Raw genomic sequence first — 24,529 nt, forward strand, 5'->3', positions numbered from 1 at the left:
TTGAAGATGCATAACAGCAGGCATGTTCTTAGAGAACTCCAGTGCAAGTGCACTGGGGATTGCATAGGAAATGTTCCCATGGATGTTCCCATATTCTTCTTGAAGAGAAATACAAGCAAAATACAACTATTTCTACTTCACCAACTTAGTACTTCTCTTTTCTAGCATAGAAGAAGAGATGGAAATGTATAGTTATCCACCATCCCCACCATCTGGTTCAGCATTGCTGAACAGGTGCATTATGAAATTTGGTTTAATAGTACTTTAGAAAAATGGAAGGCAAAATACCTTCAAGGTAATTCATTCATTCTATCCCTTTCCATGGGCCAGTAAAGTTTTACATCTATTATTAACAGGTATATCTTGTGTTGAAATTTGTATGCAAATTTGTAAATCTGTTTTTCAGCAATTAAAACCAAATGAAGTTTTGGGGTTGCTGTTGATGCATTTCACTGTTCCTTGCCACTTTATCTCTAGGCTTGCAAGTTTCACTGCTGGTCTTATGGAAAGATCTTAATTACTGATGTGGTAACAAAGATTTAGGTTCAAACAGTCTCGTTTATACATGAAATATAGCCAAGTTCTCAACCTGGATTGTGGAGGACATAAAAATACTAGTTGATCTGTGTGTGTTTGGAGTGGAAACCTTAGCTGGCTGTAGCCTTACATGGAGAATTTCAGTTTAACCATTTAACTTAATTGGATGACCAAGATTTGTAGTATGAGTTATGCTTCTTGCTATCCACTATCTAATTTTGGCAATTAAAAAAAAACACTTTCTTAATGATTCCTAAGCACAGAACTTTTTCACAGCTGCAATACAATATTTTCAATGAGCTATCAACAACCCCAAGAGCTCTATTGACTAGTTACCTCTTATTCCAATTCCACCTATGCATATGTGGTGTTAAGAGATATATTTGCCCCAGGCTAATTCACTTTCCACCCAAATTAAACCATATGTACCACTTCTTTGCCCAGCCATCATGTTTTTAGGTATCCTTTTGGAGCTCATAACCCCTCTTTGTTTTTTTACCACTGGGTGATTTGGTATTCTCTGTAAATATAGACACCTTCACTGCTCACTCCAGATCATCTGTAGCAAAAATACTGTTCCTTATACAGTACCCTGGAAAACCTACAGCATGAGAGCTGGTCACCAAATCCTTTTTGCTATTCAACATGTTTAAGCAGAGATAGTATGCCTCTTGCTGGTGATGAACAGGACTGTGCTATTGCATTCATTATCTGTTTAGGGGCTTCTCAGTTAGGCAGTTGGTTGCCTTCTATGTGAACAGAATCCTGTAAATAGGTTTTTAATCTTATTGAGCATGGCACTTACGATCTTAGTTACTGATCCATCCAAGCTCTCATGCTCATGTTATTATTCCATTTTCTGGTCTACAGTGCACCAGCATCAATATGCAGAGGTAATGCAGTCAGAAACGACACACAAGCAAATAAAATTAACCTTCATCATGTAAATGAAACAGGTGGACCTATGGAAAAAAGACAAGTCCGACTATGAAAACCAGGCACTCCTGAAAATCAGTAACACAAACTGCCCATTAGTTTCCCTAATGCTGGGTGTTCTCCAGATACTGACATTAACTTATTGTGACAAAGCTGATAGAAGCCAGTCATGCTCTTATCCTTCCCCTCTTAGAAAGCCACTCAGCTTTACTTCATCTCTCCTAGAAAGCAGTTCCCTTCTTTAAAGAAGGCAAGTTCCCCTTCTGCTTGTCTGTTCTAATAAAGCTCTATATTTCTCCACCACTTTTGCCTTCTACTCCAGGTATAATCTTTCTTTCCTTCTTAAATTGGAGTTGGTATGAGGACTCATTTAACAATGTTGGAGTTTTCTGAAACATAACCACCAATAACTGTTCTATTTTTCTAAAATGAGTGTTCATGTTTCCATTTCCTGCATGCACACAAAAAGGTCAAGACAGTAGGATGTTCACTGGTAACTGTAATATCATAGGAGACATGCTAAACTTAGTGCTTCTAGACTGTTAAGTATGCCTGGACTAGGTATTATATTTAGCCAAATCCCCTTGTGAGCTGGTTGCAAGCTACACAGGTCAGCATTCAGTTTCACTGGTGAGGTGGACAAGTTAAATGCAATTACTTATCTACTGAAGGATCATACATTTCACATATAATGTCCTTTCTCACAATGCATGGAGAAACCAGAGCTTCCGTTAATAAAAATTGAAAACACCTAACTGTACTGAACTCCTATAATAGCCCAGGTCCTTGCTATAGTGCCACAAGACACCTCTGAGGGCATTTTCACTGCAAACCAGTTTTGGTAGCTTGGCCCAAGAGAACATGCACTGAGTCCAATAAATGTTTCTTCCTTCTTCTAGCTTCCTGTCTAGACAGACTGGCACTGACTTCCATTACTTACTACACTGTCCTTGAATCATAGATGTCAGGGTTATTCCCCCACCATCAGTTTGTTTTTAGGTGAAAAAAGCCTGAGCTGCTGCTATTGTGTAAGTATGATGTGCGCTGAGGTTTCACCCTTCTTCCTCCCCTGGCTCTTTCCCCTCTATGGCTCACTGGGAAAAAGATACAGAGAAAGCAACTGCTAGGGAGAGGTGATTTTGTGCAAAGCATAATAGAAAAGCAAACCATTAGATAGATGCAGTATCACTGCTCAAGTGGGCAGACACCCAAGACAGTGTTTTAATTAAAAGAAATGCATTTGGTCTGGGAACGGGACATGGTATTGTGCATCACATCTAGTTTGTCCTGCAGAGATAAGCCAAAAGATATCCCATTTATGTTGCATTTGGCCTAGGCTTTCTAAGCAGCAAGCTCCTCTATTTCACTTTGTCATTTTTAAAAGTTTTTAATTTATTTTGCACACTCAGGTCCCTTACTGTGCTTTATAACCACTGAAGCCCAGGTAAAGCACAGCAGTCTGCCCTCCCTGCCTTGGGTTATATTAACAAATTCATTGCAAAATCAGTTATAAGGCAAAGGATCTTAGATATTGTAGGTCATATAGAAACTGCTGCAATTACTAATGATTTATTTCAAAACAACCCATTGTTGACTAATCATCCAGCTTCTTACTTATATGTTACAGTACCCAAATTCAGGAGAGCCTTGTCATTAGCTTGATTTACCGCTCTCCCAACAGCAGTACTGGAAGGGAAACACAGGAAAATTCCTCTCAAGTTCCGACTACGTCCGTGAAACTGGTGCTACTGAAACCACAGCCCATGTTCCTTTGTATTGTCAATTTCATAAGGATTTTCATCACCAGTTGACTACCCCCCTTGTAATCAGTTTTCCTGGCCACACTGAGGTGTTTTATTTACATTATTTGATGGACAGCCAGAACCAAACTGTCATACTGAAGATAGCAAAGTTTTGTTACATTATGTGTAAAACACGTCAACAGATGGCTGGCAATATCTGATGTCAGATGGAAGAGATAATCTGATTTTGTCTCAACAATTGTATTTTACTTATTATTTTATCCATTTTACTTATTTTACCTATTTAGTTCACTTATTTTAATTTCATTATTTTATTCTATTTATTTATCTTATTTTACACTGGTCAATGATCGAAATAAAGATTGATTGATTGATTGAACAAATTGTGATCCTGTGGACCAGCTTTCATATATCAATTAAGGTTTGTTTAGTTTTTTGTGGGGGTTTTTTGGGCTATGTGGCCATGTTCTAGAAGAGTTTCTTCCTGACATTTCGCCAGCATGGCCACATAGCCCAAAAAACCCACACATAAACTATGGATGCCGGCCATGAAAGCCTTCCACTTTACATAAGGTTTGTTTGTTTTTCTGATATGGTCAAAGAAAAAAAAATGAAATATTCATGTAGTTACAATTGACTTTATTTTATTAAATGCCGAGAGACAGTCTGTTTTGTTCTTCAGGATGTGAACTGTCTCCTCAAAATGAAATTATGAAAAGCCATTTCAAAATAAGAAGCTCATAATCTAATGACACCTTATGAAGCCTTTACAAACAAAATCATTTTCATTAGCATTACAAAAATAGAGTAATTCCTCTGTACAGAGTCCTGAAGGTACACTTACATTTACATTAAAAGCTTATTTCCTTTTCACTAGTATATTTATTTATTTATTTATTTATTCATTGGTTCAATGTTTTCTGATGCATGCAATACAAGACTCACTTTTTTACTCTCACATATGACACTGACAAAGCCAATCATTAGACACAGATGTTGGTGTTGGAAGTTTTATAGTTCCAGCCTTTATAAACATTTGAAATGTGGCAGCACCAGCTTATATGACTTTTTCAATGTTGCTTATAGCTTTATAGTACACAAAAATGATTAATATATACATATAACCACAATCATTTTAATATATAAAATGTAGCAACACGTTGTCAGAGTACATTTTGACAAACAGAGCCTGGGTCAAGCTGACTCAAAAGATTTATTTCAGTCATTTCCTATGGCACTAAAGGGTAAGCACCACAGAAAGCAGCCTGAGAATACACCTCATGATCAGGAATAAGTCCTGCTTGCATTACATTGCAGAAGTATTAACATTCATATTTGTGGCAGTTTAGAACTGCCCAAACTATGTGCATTCAAAAAACAAACAAACAACAAAGCCTAAAGCTTTACAAGTACAGTTGAGCAGAATTAAGAACAGTACTCTGAAGCAGGATTCAGAGCCTGTGGAGACACACTATAACAGACCAAGTTTGAGAACTTTATTGTTGTTTACATGTTCAAGTTCAGCTTCTTGAAAAAAAATTACTTTCAATAAAAGCACAATCATCTGCTTAACTTATAGGGCCTCAGACCCATTTTCAGTTTCCGTGAAAGCATATAATGAATTTCCAGCACTACAGTGTTAATTGGATTATTTCTCTGAACACAGATAGCAATTTATGATTTGAACTAAATTTGGAACATGAGTAGACAACATGGGTCCCTTCTTCTTGGACTGTAGCGTCCATCAACCCTAACCAACACTTTTGGTGAGGAATTCTGCAAGCTGTAGTCTAACAATAACTGGTGAACCATACTTCTTCGTCCTTGCTTTACAGCAGTGCTTCTCAAATAGTGGGGCGGGCCCCCCAGGGGGGCGCGAGGCTCCGTAAAGGGGGGCATTTTATAGACAAATGATACTATTTACAGTCGCGCGGTGGGCGCGAAATGTTTTCTTCTTCCTAGGGGGGGCATGACAGAAAATAATTGAGAAGCACTGCTTTACAGTAAGAAAACTACCAAATTATGTTCATATGGCCACATGAAAAGCACACACACATACACACACACAACTAGAAATGTGAGTCACATTTTCACATTCTGAGGTGATCTTGTTGAATCTGGATTATTCCAAATTAAGTGTTTCAAGAATTCACAGTACTGCTAGAGTCATATTCATTTTTTTCAAGTCTTTCACTACTTGAATTAACTATTTCTAGTTAACCTACATTATTCACTCAATGCTGTAGTCTATATTTCAGAGGAAGGAACTGGCAAAACCACCTGTCAGTATTTCTAAGAAAACCCTATGAATTCATGGGGTCACCATGTAGGCACATGCATACACATATATAGTTTAATACATTAACAATGGGTTAATCAGATTGCCGTTGTTATTGTTCTGTGCCTTTATTTCAGATTTATGGTGGCCCTAACGTGGGGTTTTCTTGGCAAGATTTGTTCAGTGGAGGTTTGCCATGGCCTTTTCTTAAGGCCAAGTGAGTGTGGCATGCCCAAGGTCACCCAGTGGCTTTCATGGCTGAGTAGGGAACTGAACCCTGGTCTCCAGTAGTCCAACACTCAAACCGCTACACCACCCTGGCTTTTAATCAGTTTGCCAAATCTAAATACATTGTCTCAGAATAATGAGCTCTTGCTGATGGGGGGCAGGGGGAGAATTGTGTGAATCCATTTTCCTAGATAACAACATCTCACTCAAACTAAGCAAGATTTACAACTACTACTACACATGGAAACTGAGTGCTTAGCCATCACTTTGACAACAACTAGTAGAATTTAACCTGTGTGTTATTGCTACAACAGTCTATTTCCCATCTTCACTTCTGTGTTGTTGGATGCTGCAGATGGGTTATCATCACTATATTATATGCATTTGAAGAAGAATTGTGTTGGCCAATGCAGGACATTTAATATGATTTTATACGACAGAAAAATTCCAGAACCATAGAAGGTGACAACAATAATGCTAATACCTTAAAAAGGACAAGATTTAATGAATTCCAGTAATTATAAACCCATTTTTCTATTAAATGGGTACAAAATTGTTACCATATATACAAGTGTGTAAGTCAAGAAATTTAGGTCAAAAAAGTGACCCAAAAAACCTGGGTCGACTTATACTCAGGTCCATATGTACTTGACCCGAGCCTCTCCCCAGCCAGGCTGCCTCCACAAGGGACAATCTGTCTGGAGAGGAGCTAGGAAGGGCAATTGCCTGCCCCAAAGCCTCTCCCTGGCTGCGCTTTTCCCCCAGATGCTGGGCAGGGTGATTGCTCATCCAGAAGCCTCTTCCCAGCCCGGCTCCCTCCCTGAGAGAAAGCCCCGCTGTGGAGAGGCTGGGCGGGGCGAGCAATTGCCCTGCAGCTTGTCCGCAACTGGGCTGCCTCAGGAAGTTTGACCCTTGACTTATCCACGGGGTATGCCAAAATCCATACTTTTGCCCCCAAAAGTTGACCTTGACATATAGCTGAGTATATACTACCTCAATATTGGCAGGAAGGGTATAAATAGTATTACAAGAGTTGATACATCAAGACCAAAATGTTTCTTACATCAAAGACAATTGTGAGGAGTAACACAAGACAAGTACTAGATGTCCTGGAAGATCTGAACAACATAATGAAAAACAACACTATTTTGATGCAGAAAAAGCATCCCTTACTTTCCCTTACTCTATTAGAAAAGATAGAATTTGGTGGTAATTTTATAACCCGGGTTAAAGCAATTTATAATATCCAATCAGCAAGAATACTAATGGAGAATTAACCAATTTATGCAAGATTAAAAAAGGAACAAGGCAGGGATGTCTGCTTTCTCCCCTGTTGTTTATTTTGTCAGTTGATGTTTTAATGTTAGAAATAAGGAAGTGTTTAAACAAACACAGTTATATAGTAAAGGCATTTGCAGTCCTGGAAGATCCTTTGGATAGTATGGAAAGAGTATTGAAGATTCTGGAAGAATTTGCAGACATTGCAGGATTTAAAATTAATGCACAAAAACAAGAATATGAGTAAAGAAGGAAAAAATGGAATGAATGCAGTTGTCAGGTTTTAGGGTAGAGAAGTAAAATATCTAAGGCATTGAGCAGATGGGCCAGGACAGCATGGGCCAGGCCTGTGCTATCCTGACCTAGGTCAGTCCCCAGGCTGGTGCAGTGAAGGATGGATGTTTATATACTTGCCCACTGCTGCACCTTAGACTCACTACCGCCATGGGCCCCTTACTTGCACCACTAACTCTACTGGAAATGCGGTGCCTGGCTATATCCATGTGGCCAGGCAGCCTGCTTCCACATCAGAGGTTGCAACAGGGATCTTTTCAGTAGAGGCTACAATGGAGGCAGGTAAGGGGCATGCGGGGCCACCCAGTCTCCTGGGTGTTGCCATGGGGTTTCCTAGAAATCCCCTGGCAAACAGTGGGTCTTTTTGACCTGTGCTAAGGCCCTTTTGAGTTACGATTGGACCACTGGATTGGCATCTGATCTGCCTGATCCTAGCCTGGGGCTATTGGCCTGCATCATCCGAATGGGATGATGAAAGGTCAGGGGGAACAAGGGCCTTTTGGTCCATGCATACAGCCCCTAGGTGTTACTTTTCAGAGGAAAACTCTGCATTATTTCAGGATAATTATGTTAAAGTTTGGGAGGACATTAAACAGGACCTACAGAGTTGGAATAAACTTAAAGTTTATATAAACATGTTTATATATTATTTATTTTTATTATACCAATAAAAAGTATTTAAGAGGCTGCAGAAAAATGTGGGAGTAGGGAGAGAAGGGAAAGTACTACTCTGTGAACTCTGTTCTGTTCATGAATGTAAAATTTGGATTTGAGGTTATATATTTCTTAAATTTTAGGATGGAAGTTTTCTGTGAATCACTGAGGCAAATTCTGTAGTATATTACAAGTGTAAAGACCCAAACTGCTGATCAGATGCATGGAAACTTTATGAATATGAAACTCTCCAAAAATTAGCATTTTAAATGTGCAAAATAAAATTTCACAATGACTAAAAAAAAATTACATATTTATGTTAAAATAAGGCACTTTTAATTTCTGCATGATCATTTTGTGTTTTTGATATGGTTATTTAATGTTGCTGCACAAAACACAATTATTCTATTAGCATGTCATTTAACTACCATGCTATTTAAACTATGTTATATAACATAACAAGTATTTAAAGAACTTGCATTTCAACCAAGCTTGTCCCACTGAAAAATTATTCCATGGAACATCTAGCTCAGTTCTAGTAGTTTAGCATTACTAGTTTGCATATTATACTATTAAGCAATTACCCACAGTTAACATACATTGACCTAGCACCATTTGATGTTATCTTGCTGTTAATTGTTCTTATTGTCTAACTTAATCGAAACTGCCAGTCAAACAGGATGGTTTCCGTATTACAGGTGTGTGTATGGGGGCGGTGGGAGGAAGGTGTGTTTCAGCAAATATACTTGACTAAGTATGTTAAAAGTTTGATTCTTCTGCAAAATCAGTTTATGTGTATAGTTTTAAAATGCTGGTTCTTTGTTCGTTGCACACACTCAGTTTAAGACATCTTTGGCAAGTTGGATTTTGAATGGATACAGCTATTCACTCCAATTCAGCAGGGGAAAGCAGAATGCAAAAAAGGTATTTCATGTGTAGATCCCTTGCTACATTGAGAACTATGTCCACAAATCAAATGTAAATACGTACCTGGAAAAGAATCCACATTCACAAGATTGTATGGAAAGCTTTCCCAAGCTTCTTAAAGTATACAGAAGAATTCCATATGTATACAACTATCTTTGGACTGAAGCCATTATTTCTAGATATGAATTCTACAGAATTTGATATTACCTGGGAATGAAGTGATATACCGTACTCATTTCTATTTGAGATTTTCCACCAAAGGATCACAACTCTGATGACATTTAGTAGAAATGTATAATTTTATTACTTGCTCTTTCACATATGGGGGCACACAGAATGCAGACCAGTTACAGGGAACACCTTGTAAGGTCACAGATGAATTATCTTTTTTAATTATTTGTAAAAATTATTTTAATTATTTGCTTCTGTGGGTCTATTTTTGTCCCATTATCACATCTGGTAAAATAGTTGTTTTTGTAATCAGAACCTGCAAAACCTATGTGCCAGAGTGGAAAGGAATGTAATCATTACAAGCAGCAATCCAGCTTTTAAGACTTAAGGTTGCTGAAAAACGACTGTTTTCCGTCTATAAAAATGAATAGGGTTAATTTAAGTTCCACATTCTATCAATGGAACTTGCTATAGATAGATAATGATATAAATATCATAGAAATACTGTTCTGCTTATTGAGTGCATGCCCCCACTCTGTGGATAATAATAGTAAACAGAATAATAATACTAAGTTTAGGTTTTGCCTTCTAAGAAGCAAAACAGAGGTCTGCAATGTGCGTGAATATTGCCAGGATAAGAGGACATGGCTGGTTTGCAGAAAAGAGATTAGAACTCTGTGCTCTTTATCATATCATATGCTTCATACAGCTTGTAGAGAAGCTCCTTCTTCTCCTTCTCTGGCAGAAAGCTGGATTTGGCTGCATTTATATTCTGCAAATAAATAAACAAACAAAAATAAAATATAGGAAGAATGAACATGGACATTTGTTGTTGTTGTCATGTGCCTTGAAGTCATTTTTGACTTATTGCAATCCTAAGGCAACCTTATCACAGAGATTTTTTTGGCAGCTCTGTTTGGATGTATGTGTGTTACATTACAGCAAAAATATGAGATTTTACAAGTGACTTTGTATGCATTTGTAATGAATAGCTAGCAGTGTTTTTTCCTAGCCTGTAATTTTTTTATTAAACCCCCCCTTTTTTTTAAAAAAAAGGGGAAAAATGAGTATTTTAAAAACTCAGTACCTTAGTCCCATTAAACTCTACAGACTTGCTGTTTACTTAGCTTCTGCTCCATTGTATCAATTGCCACATACCATTTGGGGTGACCAGATTGGTTAGGTCTCTGACCTTCTCCTGTCTTCTAAATTTAGAGTGTAAAAAACAGTTCTAAAATAGCAACTCATTGATTCACTAATTGGCTAAATGATGATCCAGCATTTATTTATTTCCTTGTGACCCAGGAATATTCCTCTCACCCTGAGGACTGGCCATTCACCAACAGGCCAACACAGATTAACATGTAACTCACTTCCCCCCAACCAAGGATCACACGGTATACACCTCACACACCTGCATGCCACCATTCTCTAAGAATGCTAGCCAGAGATGCAGGCAAAACGTCAGGAATATACTCTTCCAGAACACAGCCACATAGCCCGAAAAACCCACAAAAAACTCAGCTTTAAACATTTTGATGAGGAAAAAAGGCAGAACACCAATATTGGAAATTTCTTCCATGCTGTTGAGTTTATTATTACATCTTCAATAACTCCACTTCCTGGTTACTTCAAAAAAGTGGGGGCAGAGAAAATTTATCAGTAAGGCGCCTCAGCTTCCAAAACAGCTTTTGATGAGAGTTCTTGTGAATATATGCAAACATATACAGTACGTGCAGATGGCCATTTACAAACAATATCTTTATAATGACTTCTAGTCATGGAGGAAGCTAATGAATTCCTGTACCTGACCAAGCCACATGTCCTATTATAAGAATTCCAACATACCTCTACAACCTAGATTTCTGTCTCCTTGCAGATAGAGGGTATTCAACGTTATCCAAATGGCAGTTGTCATGACTCCAGAGCATCTTTGATGCTCTTGAAACATATATTTAGTTAAGATTATATTAGCTTTTCTATGTATTAGTTTAGAAGGGGAAATAGAGATCTACACCTTTAAGAAAGGCAAGGATTGTGGGAAATCCCAGGATCTCTTACTGTCTCTCTACGGCTAGTTTTAGTTGTGTAGTAAGATTTCAGCCAGGTCAGACCTGGAGAGAGTATTTTCCTTTGACAAAGATAAGTCCACAAAAGAAGAAAGATAGTCCTCAGAAGAAGAAAGAAAGTCCACAGAAGAAAGCTAGAATCCACCAAGAAGAGAGAACAAGGTATTTAGGAAGGACTGTTGAGAAAAAGGAGATCTGTTTCATGTTTTGTGTTTATAACCAGTAAAACTTTTGGAAACTTAAGAAATTTGTGGACAAGTTTTTTGTTCAGGCTGTGTTCCCAGGAGCCAGAGACCTTACTACACCCAAAGTCCATAGCATTGCTCTTGGGACAAAACAGCACTGGACAGGCTAAACATATAGTTGTAGGCCTACTATGATATCCCCATGGGCATTCTGTTCTGGTGAACTTTGAGAAGGTTGACTTTGAAAAGATGACTCTGACTGAAGACCTAAAGTTTTCCTGGAAGTAAGCTCTTACCTTCAAACAAATAAATTTAGGCTGCACTCGCACTTCAGAAATAATCCAATTGTCATCACTTTAACAGCCAAGGCTCAGTGTTATGGAATTCTGGGATCTGTAATTTTGTGAGACCTTTAGCTTCTCTGTCAGAGGGCTCTGGGGCTATAACAAACTACAATTCCAAGAATGCCATAGCATGGAGCCATGGCAGTTGGTGTCAAATTGGATTATTTCTGCAGTGTGGATGCAGCCTTACGATCAAGACATAAATTATCGTAAAAGGAAAAGCACAACCAATGCAGAACATATAAATGATCTTACAATTCTCTTGAATTCCTCCTCAGTGAAGCCCATTGAGTCCTGAGCTATTTTGTAATCGGTATGAATAGTGGAGCAGAAAATGAGTGGATCATCTGTGTTCAGGGAATAATTTGCACCATCTTTCTTAAACCTAGAAAATAAGATAAGAAACAATTGTAACGAGGCCTCCATTTTGCATTTTCTAAAGGGTAGAAATCTAGTGAAGCAAGCTACCCTAAGGTTTCTACTCTATTTGTATTCAGTTTCACATCCACCATGGCTATTGTCTCAGTGACACAATTACATGTTACTTTTTTTTGTTAAGAGTTAAAAAGACAATTAAGTTATGCTTTCAAAAATGCTCTGGACAGAAATGAAGGGCAAGGCAAATAAAGAAGCATAAATTGGGACTTAACATACCGGTATATACTTGTATATAAATTGATCTCATGTATAAATTGAGATTTTGGGGCCAAAATTATGGATTTTGCTATGACCCATGGAAAGCTGAGGGTTGGAGGGATGTAACAAAGGATGTAAAGGACAAAGCAAATGAAAATGATGCCAAAGAACTTACAAAACTATGGCCCAAACAGACAGACCATAATAAAGCTGCTTCGGGTCACTTTGGAGGTATGCTGTTTAAATGACACATGGGTCCTAAGAGGCCAGAAGTCATGCCAAAGCTACACTCCAGTCCTAAGGACTGAAGCGCAGCTTTGGTGCAGCTTCTGGCCTCTTAAAATGCACGAGTCATTTAAACAGCACACTTTCAAAGTGGCCCGAAACAGCTTTATTTTGGTCTGTCTGTTTGGACCCATTGGCAGGCATAATGTGCTCACCCATAATGCTGGATGGATGAGGAGGGAACTATGGTAAATCATGGAGGCAACCAGACACAGGCACATAAGTCACATATCAAAAAGGATGTAAAGGCAAAGCAAAGAAAATAATGACTACGTTAGCAATGGTTACAACCTTTAACTTTAAAAATAAGTAATATTGTATATGCATGAGTAGAGTATATAGAATAAGTTCTTTGTGACAGTCAGATTTGAGATTGAACAAAAATTTATTTTATTGCAAACCAAACAGACATGTCAAAGCACGTTCCTGTGGTGCTAGCCAAGTATTTCCTGTACTGCTAACAACTCATTTCAGTAGTTAAGAGGGAAAAAACACATTTATTTCCTGTACTGCTAACAACCTCAAGAGAACAACAAAATAAAAGACATTTGATTAACTAGATGGAGAATTTGCTTCAAGTACTGAGGAATAATGAAGTTGAACTTAAATGAAGTATGGCATGATTACTATGAAATAACAATACATAAAGGGATAATCAACTATACCTTACTACTGGATGATTACTGAAGGGTGTTTTACATGCACCAGTGAGGTAGCTAGACCAAGGGCAGAGCTGTATGTTTATCATTAAAAAACAAAAACAAAGAACAGAAATCAATACAGATTCCCTTAAAATGCTTCTGTACTAAAATCTACTGCAAACCAACACTGAGCATGTTACATCAGGTACAAGGACCTGTTCTTTCAGTTTACATCACATGACAATTCTATTTTTACTTTTCCAGCAAAAATATTCCATCTCTTTCCCCCACCATGAAAGAAAGTGCTTGTGAAGATACTGATTTGTGTTAAGTGCAAACATAATTAAAATATTTCTGCAAAGTATAGATTAATCTGTGCCTTTGTATCCAGTCCCTATATATTCATCACAGAAATGCAATACAATAAACTGAAGCACTTTAAAACTAAGAATGAACTGGTAAGCCTGTGACAGTACAGGCATTACAGCTGAGTGTATGTGCCACATGGATGACACAATATAGTGCACAACAGGATACAGTCTTCTACACCTGTTGCAAAGGTTGCATGCTCATTCAGATATAGATCAAGGAACTAAACTTGTTCCTTTACAGATTTCATGTAGAATGGTTTTGGTTTTTTTTGGTTTTTGTATGGAGGGAGAAGAATCAAGAAAACTTTGTAATTACAATGTGAAGTCAAAGGCTTTCATGGCCGGCATCCATAATTTTTTGTGCGTTTTTCAGGCTATGTGGCCAAGTTCTATAAGAGTTTATTCCTGACGTTCCGCCAAGCATCTGTGGCTGGCATCTTCAGAGAATGCTAACCTGGAAGAGAGTGGGTATATATATATATACACACACACACACACACACACACACTGTGTGACCCTGGGTGAGGAAGAGTGATTCCCATGTTAATCTGTGTATTGTTCTGTTGTTGATGGCCTCCTCAAGGTAGGAGGATATGCAAAAGAGGATATGCATGGGAATCACTCTTCCTCACCCAGGATCACACATTATATAGATACCCACTTGTCTTCCAGGTTAGCATTCTCTGAAGATGCCAGCCACAGATGCTGGCGAAATATCAGGAATAAACTCTTATAGAACATGGCCACATAGCCCGAAAAACCCACAAAAAAAAATTGTAATTACACTCCTATACTGATATTGGAATTTTCTTGTCTGTGTGAGTTGGGGAGGAGATTATTATTAACAATTAAGAAACAGACTACATTATGCTTGTCTCATAATATATCTGCTGATCAGCCTTATGGAACAGAAAGTCACTTTGGCTTTCAAATCAAGTAAAACTTTACATAACCAATTTTCTGATTTCAGCAGAAATGAGGATCTCAAAGTTTTCTCCATGATGAAGTGTCTATCCAAAAAGTTATGCTGCAACATAACTCCTATAGATGCTGTTTATCAGCAAGAGTAAATGCAAACATGCAAAACATCCCAGATTCAATTCCTGGCACTTTCAGGTAGAGCAGAAAAAGGCACCTGTCTCAAATGCTTCAGTGTTCAGTCAATGCAGAGTTTAAACATACTCCCACTGCACCCTGCCAATTACCGATCCCTGTTATAACCAATAAGGAAATAGATGGACCAATACTTTACTTGTTATAAAGCAGCTTCCTTTGAACTGTTAACTTATACAAGGTAATAGCTAGAAAGGTTCTAGGTTTTAAAGTGTGTCAAACCTCAAAATGAATATTTTCTTTCAAAAGCTGTTTATATAGACATTCATCTTCAAAGACATGGTAGCCATGGCCAATTCGCTCTGCCTTTAGAATGTTGACTGCCTGTAAAGATATAGGAAATGTGTGAAATATGAACATTAGCAAATATGTAATTAATATTGCTATGAATTATGCAGTTAGCACAGCGAAAGTAAATTCAAAAATCAAAATTATAAGAGCTTCATTAGTAGATTTAGAACAAATATGTGATTTTTAATATATATTGAACACACTGTGTTAAGGTACATAGTTTGGAAAAATTACTTTCTTGGGCTACAACACTCAGGTTTATATGAGTCCAAGATTTGTCTTAAAAGTGAGTTTTTCAAGCTCTTGCTTATAGCTGAAAATATAATTCTGTACTATTATATCTGTTGCAGACATCTTGGACATGGCCTGCTATTGTTTCCAGGAAAAAAGAACAAAGTATGGTTTGGCATTACATGAAGAAGTACTGGACCTCCCTACTTTGTGATCTCCCATACCATTTTTCTTTTTTCTGGCCATAAACCAGTTTTTCTTACTGCTGTAATGGCAAACTTCAATCCTTTCCTAAGTCGTAAAATGAATACCCAGCTTGCTGGGGGCAACTGGCTTACACACTGTAAACAGCTTAGGGAGTGCTTAGTTCACTATGAAGCGGTAAAGAAATGTAAATGCTAAATACAAACTATATTGTTTGCATTCCAAACAAGAATCTCAAATAGTGGGGTGTGTGAGGGAGGGAGGAGTGTACAAGACTGAGGCTTGCTCATGTAATATAAAATTATGATTTGACTTTACATGTGAATCAAGCCTATATTGATTTTGCAAGGACAATTTGGTGAACACTGAATCCCTAAACTCCACAGATAAGGAAAATCAAGACCAGGAATCCAAGGAACTTGGCCCACATTTTGAAACTGTTGTCCAATGTTTTGTTAACAATAATGATATTTCATGTAAAGATAAGCATCACCTCCACAGGGCCTACAGTTACACATATGCATTTAAGTCCCTGAATTCTGCAACCAAAAAACCCTAGCTATTTGGAGCAAATAATTTTTGCAAAATAAAACCTGTATCCCGAATGCACTTCTGTATTGTCACAGATGTCTCTGTGCACTTTTGATTAGCAAACTAAGGCGGGATATAGACCGCCGCTTTGCGGTGGTCTCCCGCTGGCGCCATTTGCTCCGCGAGGGAGCCGCAGCAGCCAAACCGCGCGGCTCCCGCGTGGAGCAAAAAAGAAGCTCCATTTCGGAGCTTCTTTTTGCGGCGCCTCTATGATGTCACGAGGCGCCGCTGGCGCATTCGCGACGTCATAGGCGCCGCGACACGTCTGGACGCTATGCGTCCAGTACGTAAACATGGCGGCCCCCATGTGGAAGGGGCGCCGCCATGTTGTACGTATTCTATACGTACTAGGGTTAGGGGGGTGCGGAAGCACCGCCCCTTCCTAACCCTAGTACATATACAATACATACTATATAGCGGTCTATATCCCGCCAAATATCCTTTTATACTGACAAGTCTTTCACTTTCGTTTGTGCAGAATCACTTTTTAAATAGGGTGTGTTAAATACTCTTAAATCAATTTGTAAAATAATTTTCATAGACTGTCCAGTTAATTTTTAAAAATGTTTGCATTCTACATTGTTTCCACTTTATTTTGTTTTTAACTTGTACTGTAAGTCACTTTAGAGTCCCTATCACCCCACCCCACCTCACATTGTTCATTCTAGTAACAACTCTTTCTTGGTTAGAAATTTGAATTACATAAAGCCCTAGGGGCTGAATTTCGTGGAGAAGGAGATATTCAAAGGAGTCCTACCAACCACCTATTAAAAGCATCATCTAGAGGACATTTAATTACTGGGGTTTACCAGCCATATGATGTTTTTAAAGTGAGCTAGAAACATCAGCTACCGGACCCAGTACAAGGTGTCGGTTATCACCTTTAAAGCCCTAAATGGCTTGGGTCCAAACTATCTTCGGGACTGCCTTCTCCCCTTCAATCCTCCCCGCGCACTCCGCTCCTCTGGGAGAGGCCTACTTCAGCTACAAAAATCTAGGCTTTCGACTACCTCCCAGAGGGCATTTTCCATCGTCGCCCGCAGACTGTGGAACGGCCTGCCGGATGAGATCCGTCTACTTACATCCTTAGACAGCTTTAAAAAGGCTGTTAAGACGGATCTCTTCTGGCAGGCCTTCCCAGAATAGAGAACCCGGCCTTAGAAGAATGTCTGGGAAAGATACTGCTGCTCCCACTGATTGCGGGTGTGATGTTGCTGACTTTTTGGTCAGTTTTTAACTTGTATGTTTGTGTATTTTTTGTTTTGTGCCTTTTTAAATACTGTAGTGGATTTAATACTTTTTTAAGCAGGGGAGGGTATTAGGGATTTTACATGTTCTGTATTTTAACTTTGTTAGCCGCCCCGATTGTTCTCAGAGGGGCGGGATACAAATAAATTTATTATTATTATTATTATTATTATTATTATTATTATTATTATTATGGTTCTAGTACATGCTATTTCCATCCTGAAAAGTACCTTCCATAATCTGCTGTATCATTGCCAATTACCAGCTTTCTCTGAAAACATCTAATTTCATTGTTTTGTGGTATAATTTTTTTACCTCCTTGATAACCTGGGCTTGCCCAACCTCTCCAGCATGAACAGTCCGATGAATGCCACATCTTTCAGCTTCCTGAACAAAACAGAATATGAGGTAGAGAGATTTAAACTGACTGGCAGATGTCAGAGAGGTATAACAGTTATGGTTCACATTTGTTAACTTTCTTGTTTCTTAGTTGTAGATTTAGAAGAACTGACTCATACTGATAATTTTTTTTGCCTAGGATTGCTATTTTCCCCAAAAGAAAAGTTATTAAAATATATTCAAATCTAAAGATACCAATTTCTTGCTTTCTGTATGATAATCTTAACTTTCCCCATTATAGCTGCAAGGTTATGCAGTTTTACCTAGAATAAGCCCCATTGAACTTAGAAAGCTGCCATATGCCACCACAATATTTACAGCGCTATATAAATAAAGGTTAATAATAATAAATTTTTAATTAAAATATTTATTACAAATATTACAAATATACATTTCATCCCATACATCATAACTCAAGACTATCATTCAGTTTCCCCACCCCTTTATTTCCCAACTATTGTCTATTTACTTAAAGGACAAAGAAACAAAGCAAAAACAGCATTCTCTCTGATACGTATATTCCTCTATACATGGTTTCCTGAAAAGCCCACATCTCACTCTATATATCTAAGTATTTCTGATTTAAAAATCACAGTCTATGTATTTACTTCCTTATAGATGCGTTATATATTTTTCATTTCCTTTTTTACTTCATGAAGCTGTTTAGTGTTTCCTCCTCCTTATAGCTATAATATTCTTAAACATTCCTATCACATGTTATTGTTATTAATCTCATATATATATATAATTAACCGTATTTCATCTTCATATTCTATTTACTTACAGTTATAATGTTATACCATCTTATCTAAATTGTCACATATACTAAGTTTGATTCAAAAAAGAGAGACAAAAACAGAAAGGTCTTTATATCTCATTATATTGAAATGTCACTATAGTCTTTATGTGCGATTCATTCTTATATTAATCTTTCCATCTTTCTTCGCAGTATTTAAGCAAGGGTTTCCATATTTCATTATTTATTTCTTCATAGTTTTCATTCTGACGCAATAACATTGTTAATTTGTCCATTTCTATTACTTCTAGTGCTTTATTTAACCACTCATCAATATCTATTTCTCCAGATTTTTTCCAATTTTTGGCCACTATAATTCTTGCTGATGTTATTAAGTATAAGATTAATTTTAGGTGTTTTCTCAAATCTTTCCCCTCTAGCATATTTAACAATATTATTTCAAGTTCTAATCTTACACTGATCTTATATATTTCCAAAATTATTTTACTGACTTCTTTCCAAAAAATTTTAATGTACGGTCAAGTCCACCACATATGGTAGAAAGAACCATAATGTCTGTTGCATCTCCAGCATGTTTCTGACTTTCCCCCCCCCAGTTTTGCCAATCTCAAGGGTGGTAAATACCATCTGTGGACCATTTTCATGAAATTTTCCCTCATGTTCATGCAACAGGTAAAATTTATGTCTTTCCCCCACACCTTCTCCCATCTCTCGAATTGTATATTTCTCGCAGTATTTTTTGCCCACTCAATCATACAATTTTTGACCGTTTCTTCTTCTAATTCTAGTTTTAGATACATATAATCTACCTATATTGTTAAAATTCAGGGGGGGTGAAAGTTTCCCCGGGAGGGGGGGGGTGCTGATTAAACAGAAGGAGGGGCATCTTCTACCCATCTCTCAACTTGCCACCTTGTAAATTAAAACATAAAACCCTATATGGCACAGGTCTAGGCTATTTGAAGGACTGGATTCTCCCTTACGAATTAGCCTATGCTTTGAGATCTGCAGGAGGGGAGGGCTTGTTTCTGTCCTGCCACCCTCACAGCTACTGTACATCCGGTGGAAACAAAGGAGTGACACAGCCTTCTCAGTGGCTGCCCCCAGGCTTTGGAAGTTCCTTGTGAATTTTTAACTGTGTTTTTTAATTTGTTGTAAGCCACTTCGAGTCCTGAACGGAGGGAAAAGCAGGACAGAAATAATAATAGTAACAGTAATAGTAATAAGCTCAACAATTTTCTACATTAGGAAGAAGTAATGCTGTTTTTAATATTTGGATTATTAATCATGCAACTGAGTAACAGGTCACTAAGGGCCTAAATATCCTGATGGCACAAGATCCTGTCTGATCTTAGGAAGTAAACAGGGTGAACCCTAGATGGGAGAATGCCAAGGAATAGAATCATAGAACTGAAAGAGACTACAAGGGCAGAAGAGCATTGTCCAGCTTTACTTCAATTACTTTAACCATATACTTCCTCTGATAATTCTGTGGCCCCTGAACACCTACCTTCCTTTTTCTAAAAGGCCTGCTTCTCAGGCCCTGAGCAGGCGAGCCAGGAAAGCAGCCCAGGTGCTCAGGTATTTACATGCCTGTCCCCGTGCCACCTGAAGACCCGCTACCAGTGCAAGCTCCGTACCTTTCAGCACCATCACTCATACTGGGAAGCCCCGTAACCACTTCTGATGCTGAAACGGGGTGCCTAGCTGCACCCATGTGGCCAGGTTTGTGCATCAGACACAGCGACGGGGGCCTTCCCAGTAGGAGCCGACGGCGCTGAAAGGTAAGGACCATGTGGGAGCCATTTAAGCAGACAGAGTTTGCTGTGGAGTTTCCAGAAAATTCTGCTACAATCTGGTGGTCAAATTGAGCCATGTTATGGGCCCTGGAGTTGGCCAGATCCACCGGATCTGTGTCAGGTCTGTCAGGATCCAGCTCGATCCTGGTCCCTGAGTTTTGGCCTACTTCGTCCATGAAGAACATAGGCTTTTTGGCCTGTGCAGACAGCCCAACATATTACCTCCTCTTGATACCTAACTAAATAAGATATTATTCATAGAATTAATGATTGTGCGATTTTTAAAAAATATATATATAAATGTAAGTGAGGTAGGAAACTGCTGAGAACATAGTGTGAAAAAAGATGGTGTCCAATTACTTTGCCCTGTTGTGGTCCACCTGTAGTAACCATACCTGTTACTACTGGGATCCTGGGAGCTAACCTTTTGTTGCAGGTATCGCCATGGAGGGACCCATGGGAGGGACCAAGGGTTTGTATCTTTTATTTTAAATTATAAAGTTAAATTGTGTGAATAGTATTACATTTGGCCCTCCTTATCCATGCATTTTTTATACACGGATTCAAGTATCCACGGCTTGAAAATATTTTTAAAAAGTATAAATTTCAAGTATCAAACCTTGATTTTCCCATTTTATATAAGGGACACCATTTTTGCTATGCCATTGTATTGAATGGGACTGAGCATACGTGGATTTTGTTATTCATGGGGGTTCCTGGAACCAAACCCCAGTGGATTACAAGGGCCCAATGTATGTTAGTCTGGATCGGGATTCAAGAGGTATACTACTAGTCTTCTCAGGGGAATAATTTAAGCGCAACAAAATATTATTTAGAACATCCCACTACAACACTATCTTTGTCTACAAAGAGCAATGAACCAGAACAGATAAAATAAAAAAGAAGATGCATATTGGACCAAAGTAAGCTATGAACATTATCAGCTAGGGTTAATTACTTTGATCACTGATGCTTAAGACAAGGAAGCTGGATATCCTTTCTTTCATAACAATTATCTCAATTAACTTATATGACAGTGAAAACAACTGATATAATGTTGTACTCACATAATTCATGGCAAGAATTTTTAGCGTATTAGAATGGATAAGAAATTACTAGATAAACAATATGTTATAATTAAATACTTTTGGGAAAGACAATAAATGTTGGAAATATGTTATAAACAACATTTTTGAAATGTGGGTATGTGGGAAATCTTGCCATGTTTCCCACACTAGCCATTTTAGGCCAAGAAATAGCTTTCTTAAATGACAGGCAACTGGAAAAATTGGGAATAGGGTGTTATGGGCCCAGGGCTCTCAAAAACAGCCTAATGAGACTGTATGTAGTCCACAGGTCATACTTTTATCATTGGGAGAGAGGCAGTATACTAATAAATAAATACTCTCCAGTCACATAATAGCAATCTTTGGTTGATATTCCATATTGAAATAAACAAACCTCATAAGCTGTCCGATGTCCTAAGCAGGTCTCAGCATTTATTGACTCATCCCCAGCTAAATCTATACCAACCACTGAATCATTCTGATACTTCTTACACAGCTGCACTACTTCTGGTGACCAACCTGGAAAGAAAAGGAACAAAAAACACCATTAAGGAGGGAATTTTCTCTCCAAACCCTGACTTGAATTCATTCATAGGAAAATATCCATCATACAAAAACAGCACTTTGTTTTCCCAGGTTTTTCCTCCTGACAAAGTTGTCCAGAAGATCTAGCAGATACTGAATACAGTCCAGGAGCAACAACCAAGTTTATTTCTGGGCATGAACACTTCAGCTATGGTTACTGAACCTTCCAGAAGTGAATTATAAGCTGCATACTTTGGTCTGAGGTACTGCACAACCCATATACTGCAATACATTATCCTAGCTATAACCAACCTGCCCATTAAAGAACATGAAATACTGACAGATTTATAGTATAATCCTTAAATACCCACATTTATAACTCGAAAAGCATATTTTCATGTGTTTATTAAATGGCAAAGAGTCCAATTCGTTTGAAACATGAAGTGTTATTCTCAGTGATCACTTCTCTCTTTAACTTCATAGTTTTCATTCTGATGCAATAACATTGTTAATTTGTCCATTTCTATTGGCATATTTCTATACCAATTACATATGCACACATAGTGAAACCAAATGTCCATAAATGGTATAGTCTGTGATAATTATCTACATAAACACTTTTAGTAATTTATGACTTATGATGACCCTAAGACAAATCTATCATGGGACTTTCTTGGTAAGATTTGTTCAGAGTTTGGTTTTGCCTTCCTCTGAAGCTGAGAGAGTGTGATTTACCCAAGGTTACCTAGTGGGTTTCCATGGCCAAGCAGGGAGTTGAACCAAGGTCTCCAGAGCCATAGTCCAATGCTCAAACCACTACACCACGCTGGCTCTCAATTGAATGCACACTTGAATTAAATGTATTATTATTATTATTATTATTATTATTATTATTATTATTATTATTATTAACCTTTATTTATGAAGCACTGTAAATTTACACAGTGCTGTACATGCAATCTTTTTAGTTAGACGGTTCCCTGCCCTCAGGCTTACAAGCTAAAAAGACATGACACAGAAGGAGAAGGGAGTGGTGGAAGGAAAGGGTAAGAGGTCCAGCAGTTCCTCTCAACCTCCGAGGCCTGGACCAAGGCAGATGGACTGGAAGGAGGGCTTGGCTTCATAATGGATGGTTAATCTTCTTCCAGGGAAAATACATACTCTCAAGTAGGATAATACATATACAGTACATAGCAATACAGGAAATGGATCGATAAACAGCCAACAACAGAACATCAGATAGTAAGCGACAATTATGCGATGCCTGGGAAGGCTTCTCTGAATAGGATGGTTTTCAACTCCGTTTTGAAGCTGGTTAAAGAAGTGATGGCTCTTGCTTGTGGAGGAAGAAGGTTCCAGGAGTGAGGGGCAGCAAGTGAAAAGGGGCGAATCCGGGATGGGGCAGAGGAAATCCTGGGCTGAGACAGGAACCTTTGACTACCAGAACGGAGGGCCCTGGTGGGAAGGTGAGGAGAAAGAAGGTCTGATAAGTAAGGAGGGGCCAGTCCATGGAGGGCTTTGAATGTCGACAGCAGGAGCTTATACTGAATACGGAAAGGGAGAGGGAGCCAGTGAAGGGATGCCAACACAGGAGAGATGTGGTCAGAGCGGTGGGTGGAAGTGATAATGCGTACAGCTGAATGCTGGACAGAGATTAAAGGACGGAGGTGAGAAAAAGGAAGCCCAGCCAGGAGGACATTACAGTAATCAAGTCGTGAGATCACTAGGGCATGGACCAGGATCTTGGCAGTAGAGGCGGAGAGATATGGTCGGATTTTGGCAATATTGTACAAAAAGAATCTACAAGCCTTGGCTGTGGTCTGGATCTGAGGAATACACGACAGAGAAGAGTCAAAGATAAAGCCAAGACTGCGGGCTTGCTGGACTGGTTGAATGGAAATGTTGTCCACAGAGACAGAAAAGGAGTGTTGAAGGTTGGGCTTAGGAGGAAAGACAAGAAGCTCCGTCTTGGACATGTTGAGCTTCAAACGCCGATGGCGCATCCACTGTGAGACAGCTGTAAGGCAAGACGAGACTTGCTGTTCAAGCCTTGGAGAAAGGTCAGGGGCAGAAAGATACAGCTGGGTGTCATCGGCATACAGATGGTAGGAAAAACCAAAAGAGCTGATGAGTTTTCCTAAGAAGAGTGTGTAGAGAGAAAACAGAAGGGGACCCAGAACAGAGCCCTGGGGAACTCCAACAGATAAGGGAACAGGAGAAGAAGTCTGACCTCCTGCAACCACTGCAAAAGATCTGCCAGACAAGTAAACCAGTCGAGAACAGAGTCTGAGAACCCAAGGTCAGAGAGTATATCAACTAGAAGACAGTGATCAACGGTGTCAAAGGCTGCAGACAGATCAAGAAGGATGAGAACAGAGTAAAGGCCATTAGCCTTTGCCTGCAAAAGGTCATTCGAGATCTTAGTGAGAGCTGTCTCTGTAGAATGCCTTGGGCGGAAACCAGACTGAAAGGGATCGAGAATGGAGTTGGCTTCAAGAAACTTTCCAAGTATGTGCCTGAACTTAGCACCTATTTCAGTACATTTTAAAGATCATCCTCCTTAAATGAAACATCTATTATAAACAGTGGTGGATCTTTTTAGAACAGTAACACTGCCTAATCCAATCTGAAGGCTACAAACCAAGATCACTTTTAATTTTTAAAAAATATTTTTGTTGGCTTTTTCTGTTTCTGAAAATAAAAGGAT

At 38.5% G+C, this 24,529-nt stretch overlaps 1 protein-coding gene across 1 annotated transcript in view; it reads right to left on the minus strand.

Moving 5' to 3' along the window:
* Positions 1-3,858: 3,858 nt before the first annotated feature.
* Positions 3,859-24,529, minus strand: part of ADA (adenosine deaminase) — a 41,998-nt gene continuing 21,327 nt past the window's right edge. The window contains exons 3-8 of the mRNA XM_042462508.1: positions 21,692-21,816; positions 17,591-17,662; positions 14,933-15,034; positions 13,251-13,318; positions 11,920-12,049; positions 3,859-9,838 (exon numbers count right to left, since the gene is read on the minus strand). Coding sequence (XP_042318442.1) covers positions 9,734-9,838; positions 11,920-12,049; positions 13,251-13,318; positions 14,933-15,034; positions 17,591-17,662; positions 21,692-21,816 — 602 coding nt within the window. The 3' untranslated portion in view covers positions 3,859-9,733. The remainder of the gene's footprint in view (positions 9,839-11,919; positions 12,050-13,250; positions 13,319-14,932; positions 15,035-17,590; positions 17,663-21,691; positions 21,817-24,529) is intronic.

This window comes from Sceloporus undulatus, chromosome 4 (assembly GCF_019175285.1).
Source record: "Sceloporus undulatus isolate JIND9_A2432 ecotype Alabama chromosome 4, SceUnd_v1.1, whole genome shotgun sequence".
NCBI classification, from domain to species: Eukaryota; Metazoa; Chordata; class Lepidosauria; order Squamata; family Phrynosomatidae; genus Sceloporus; species Sceloporus undulatus.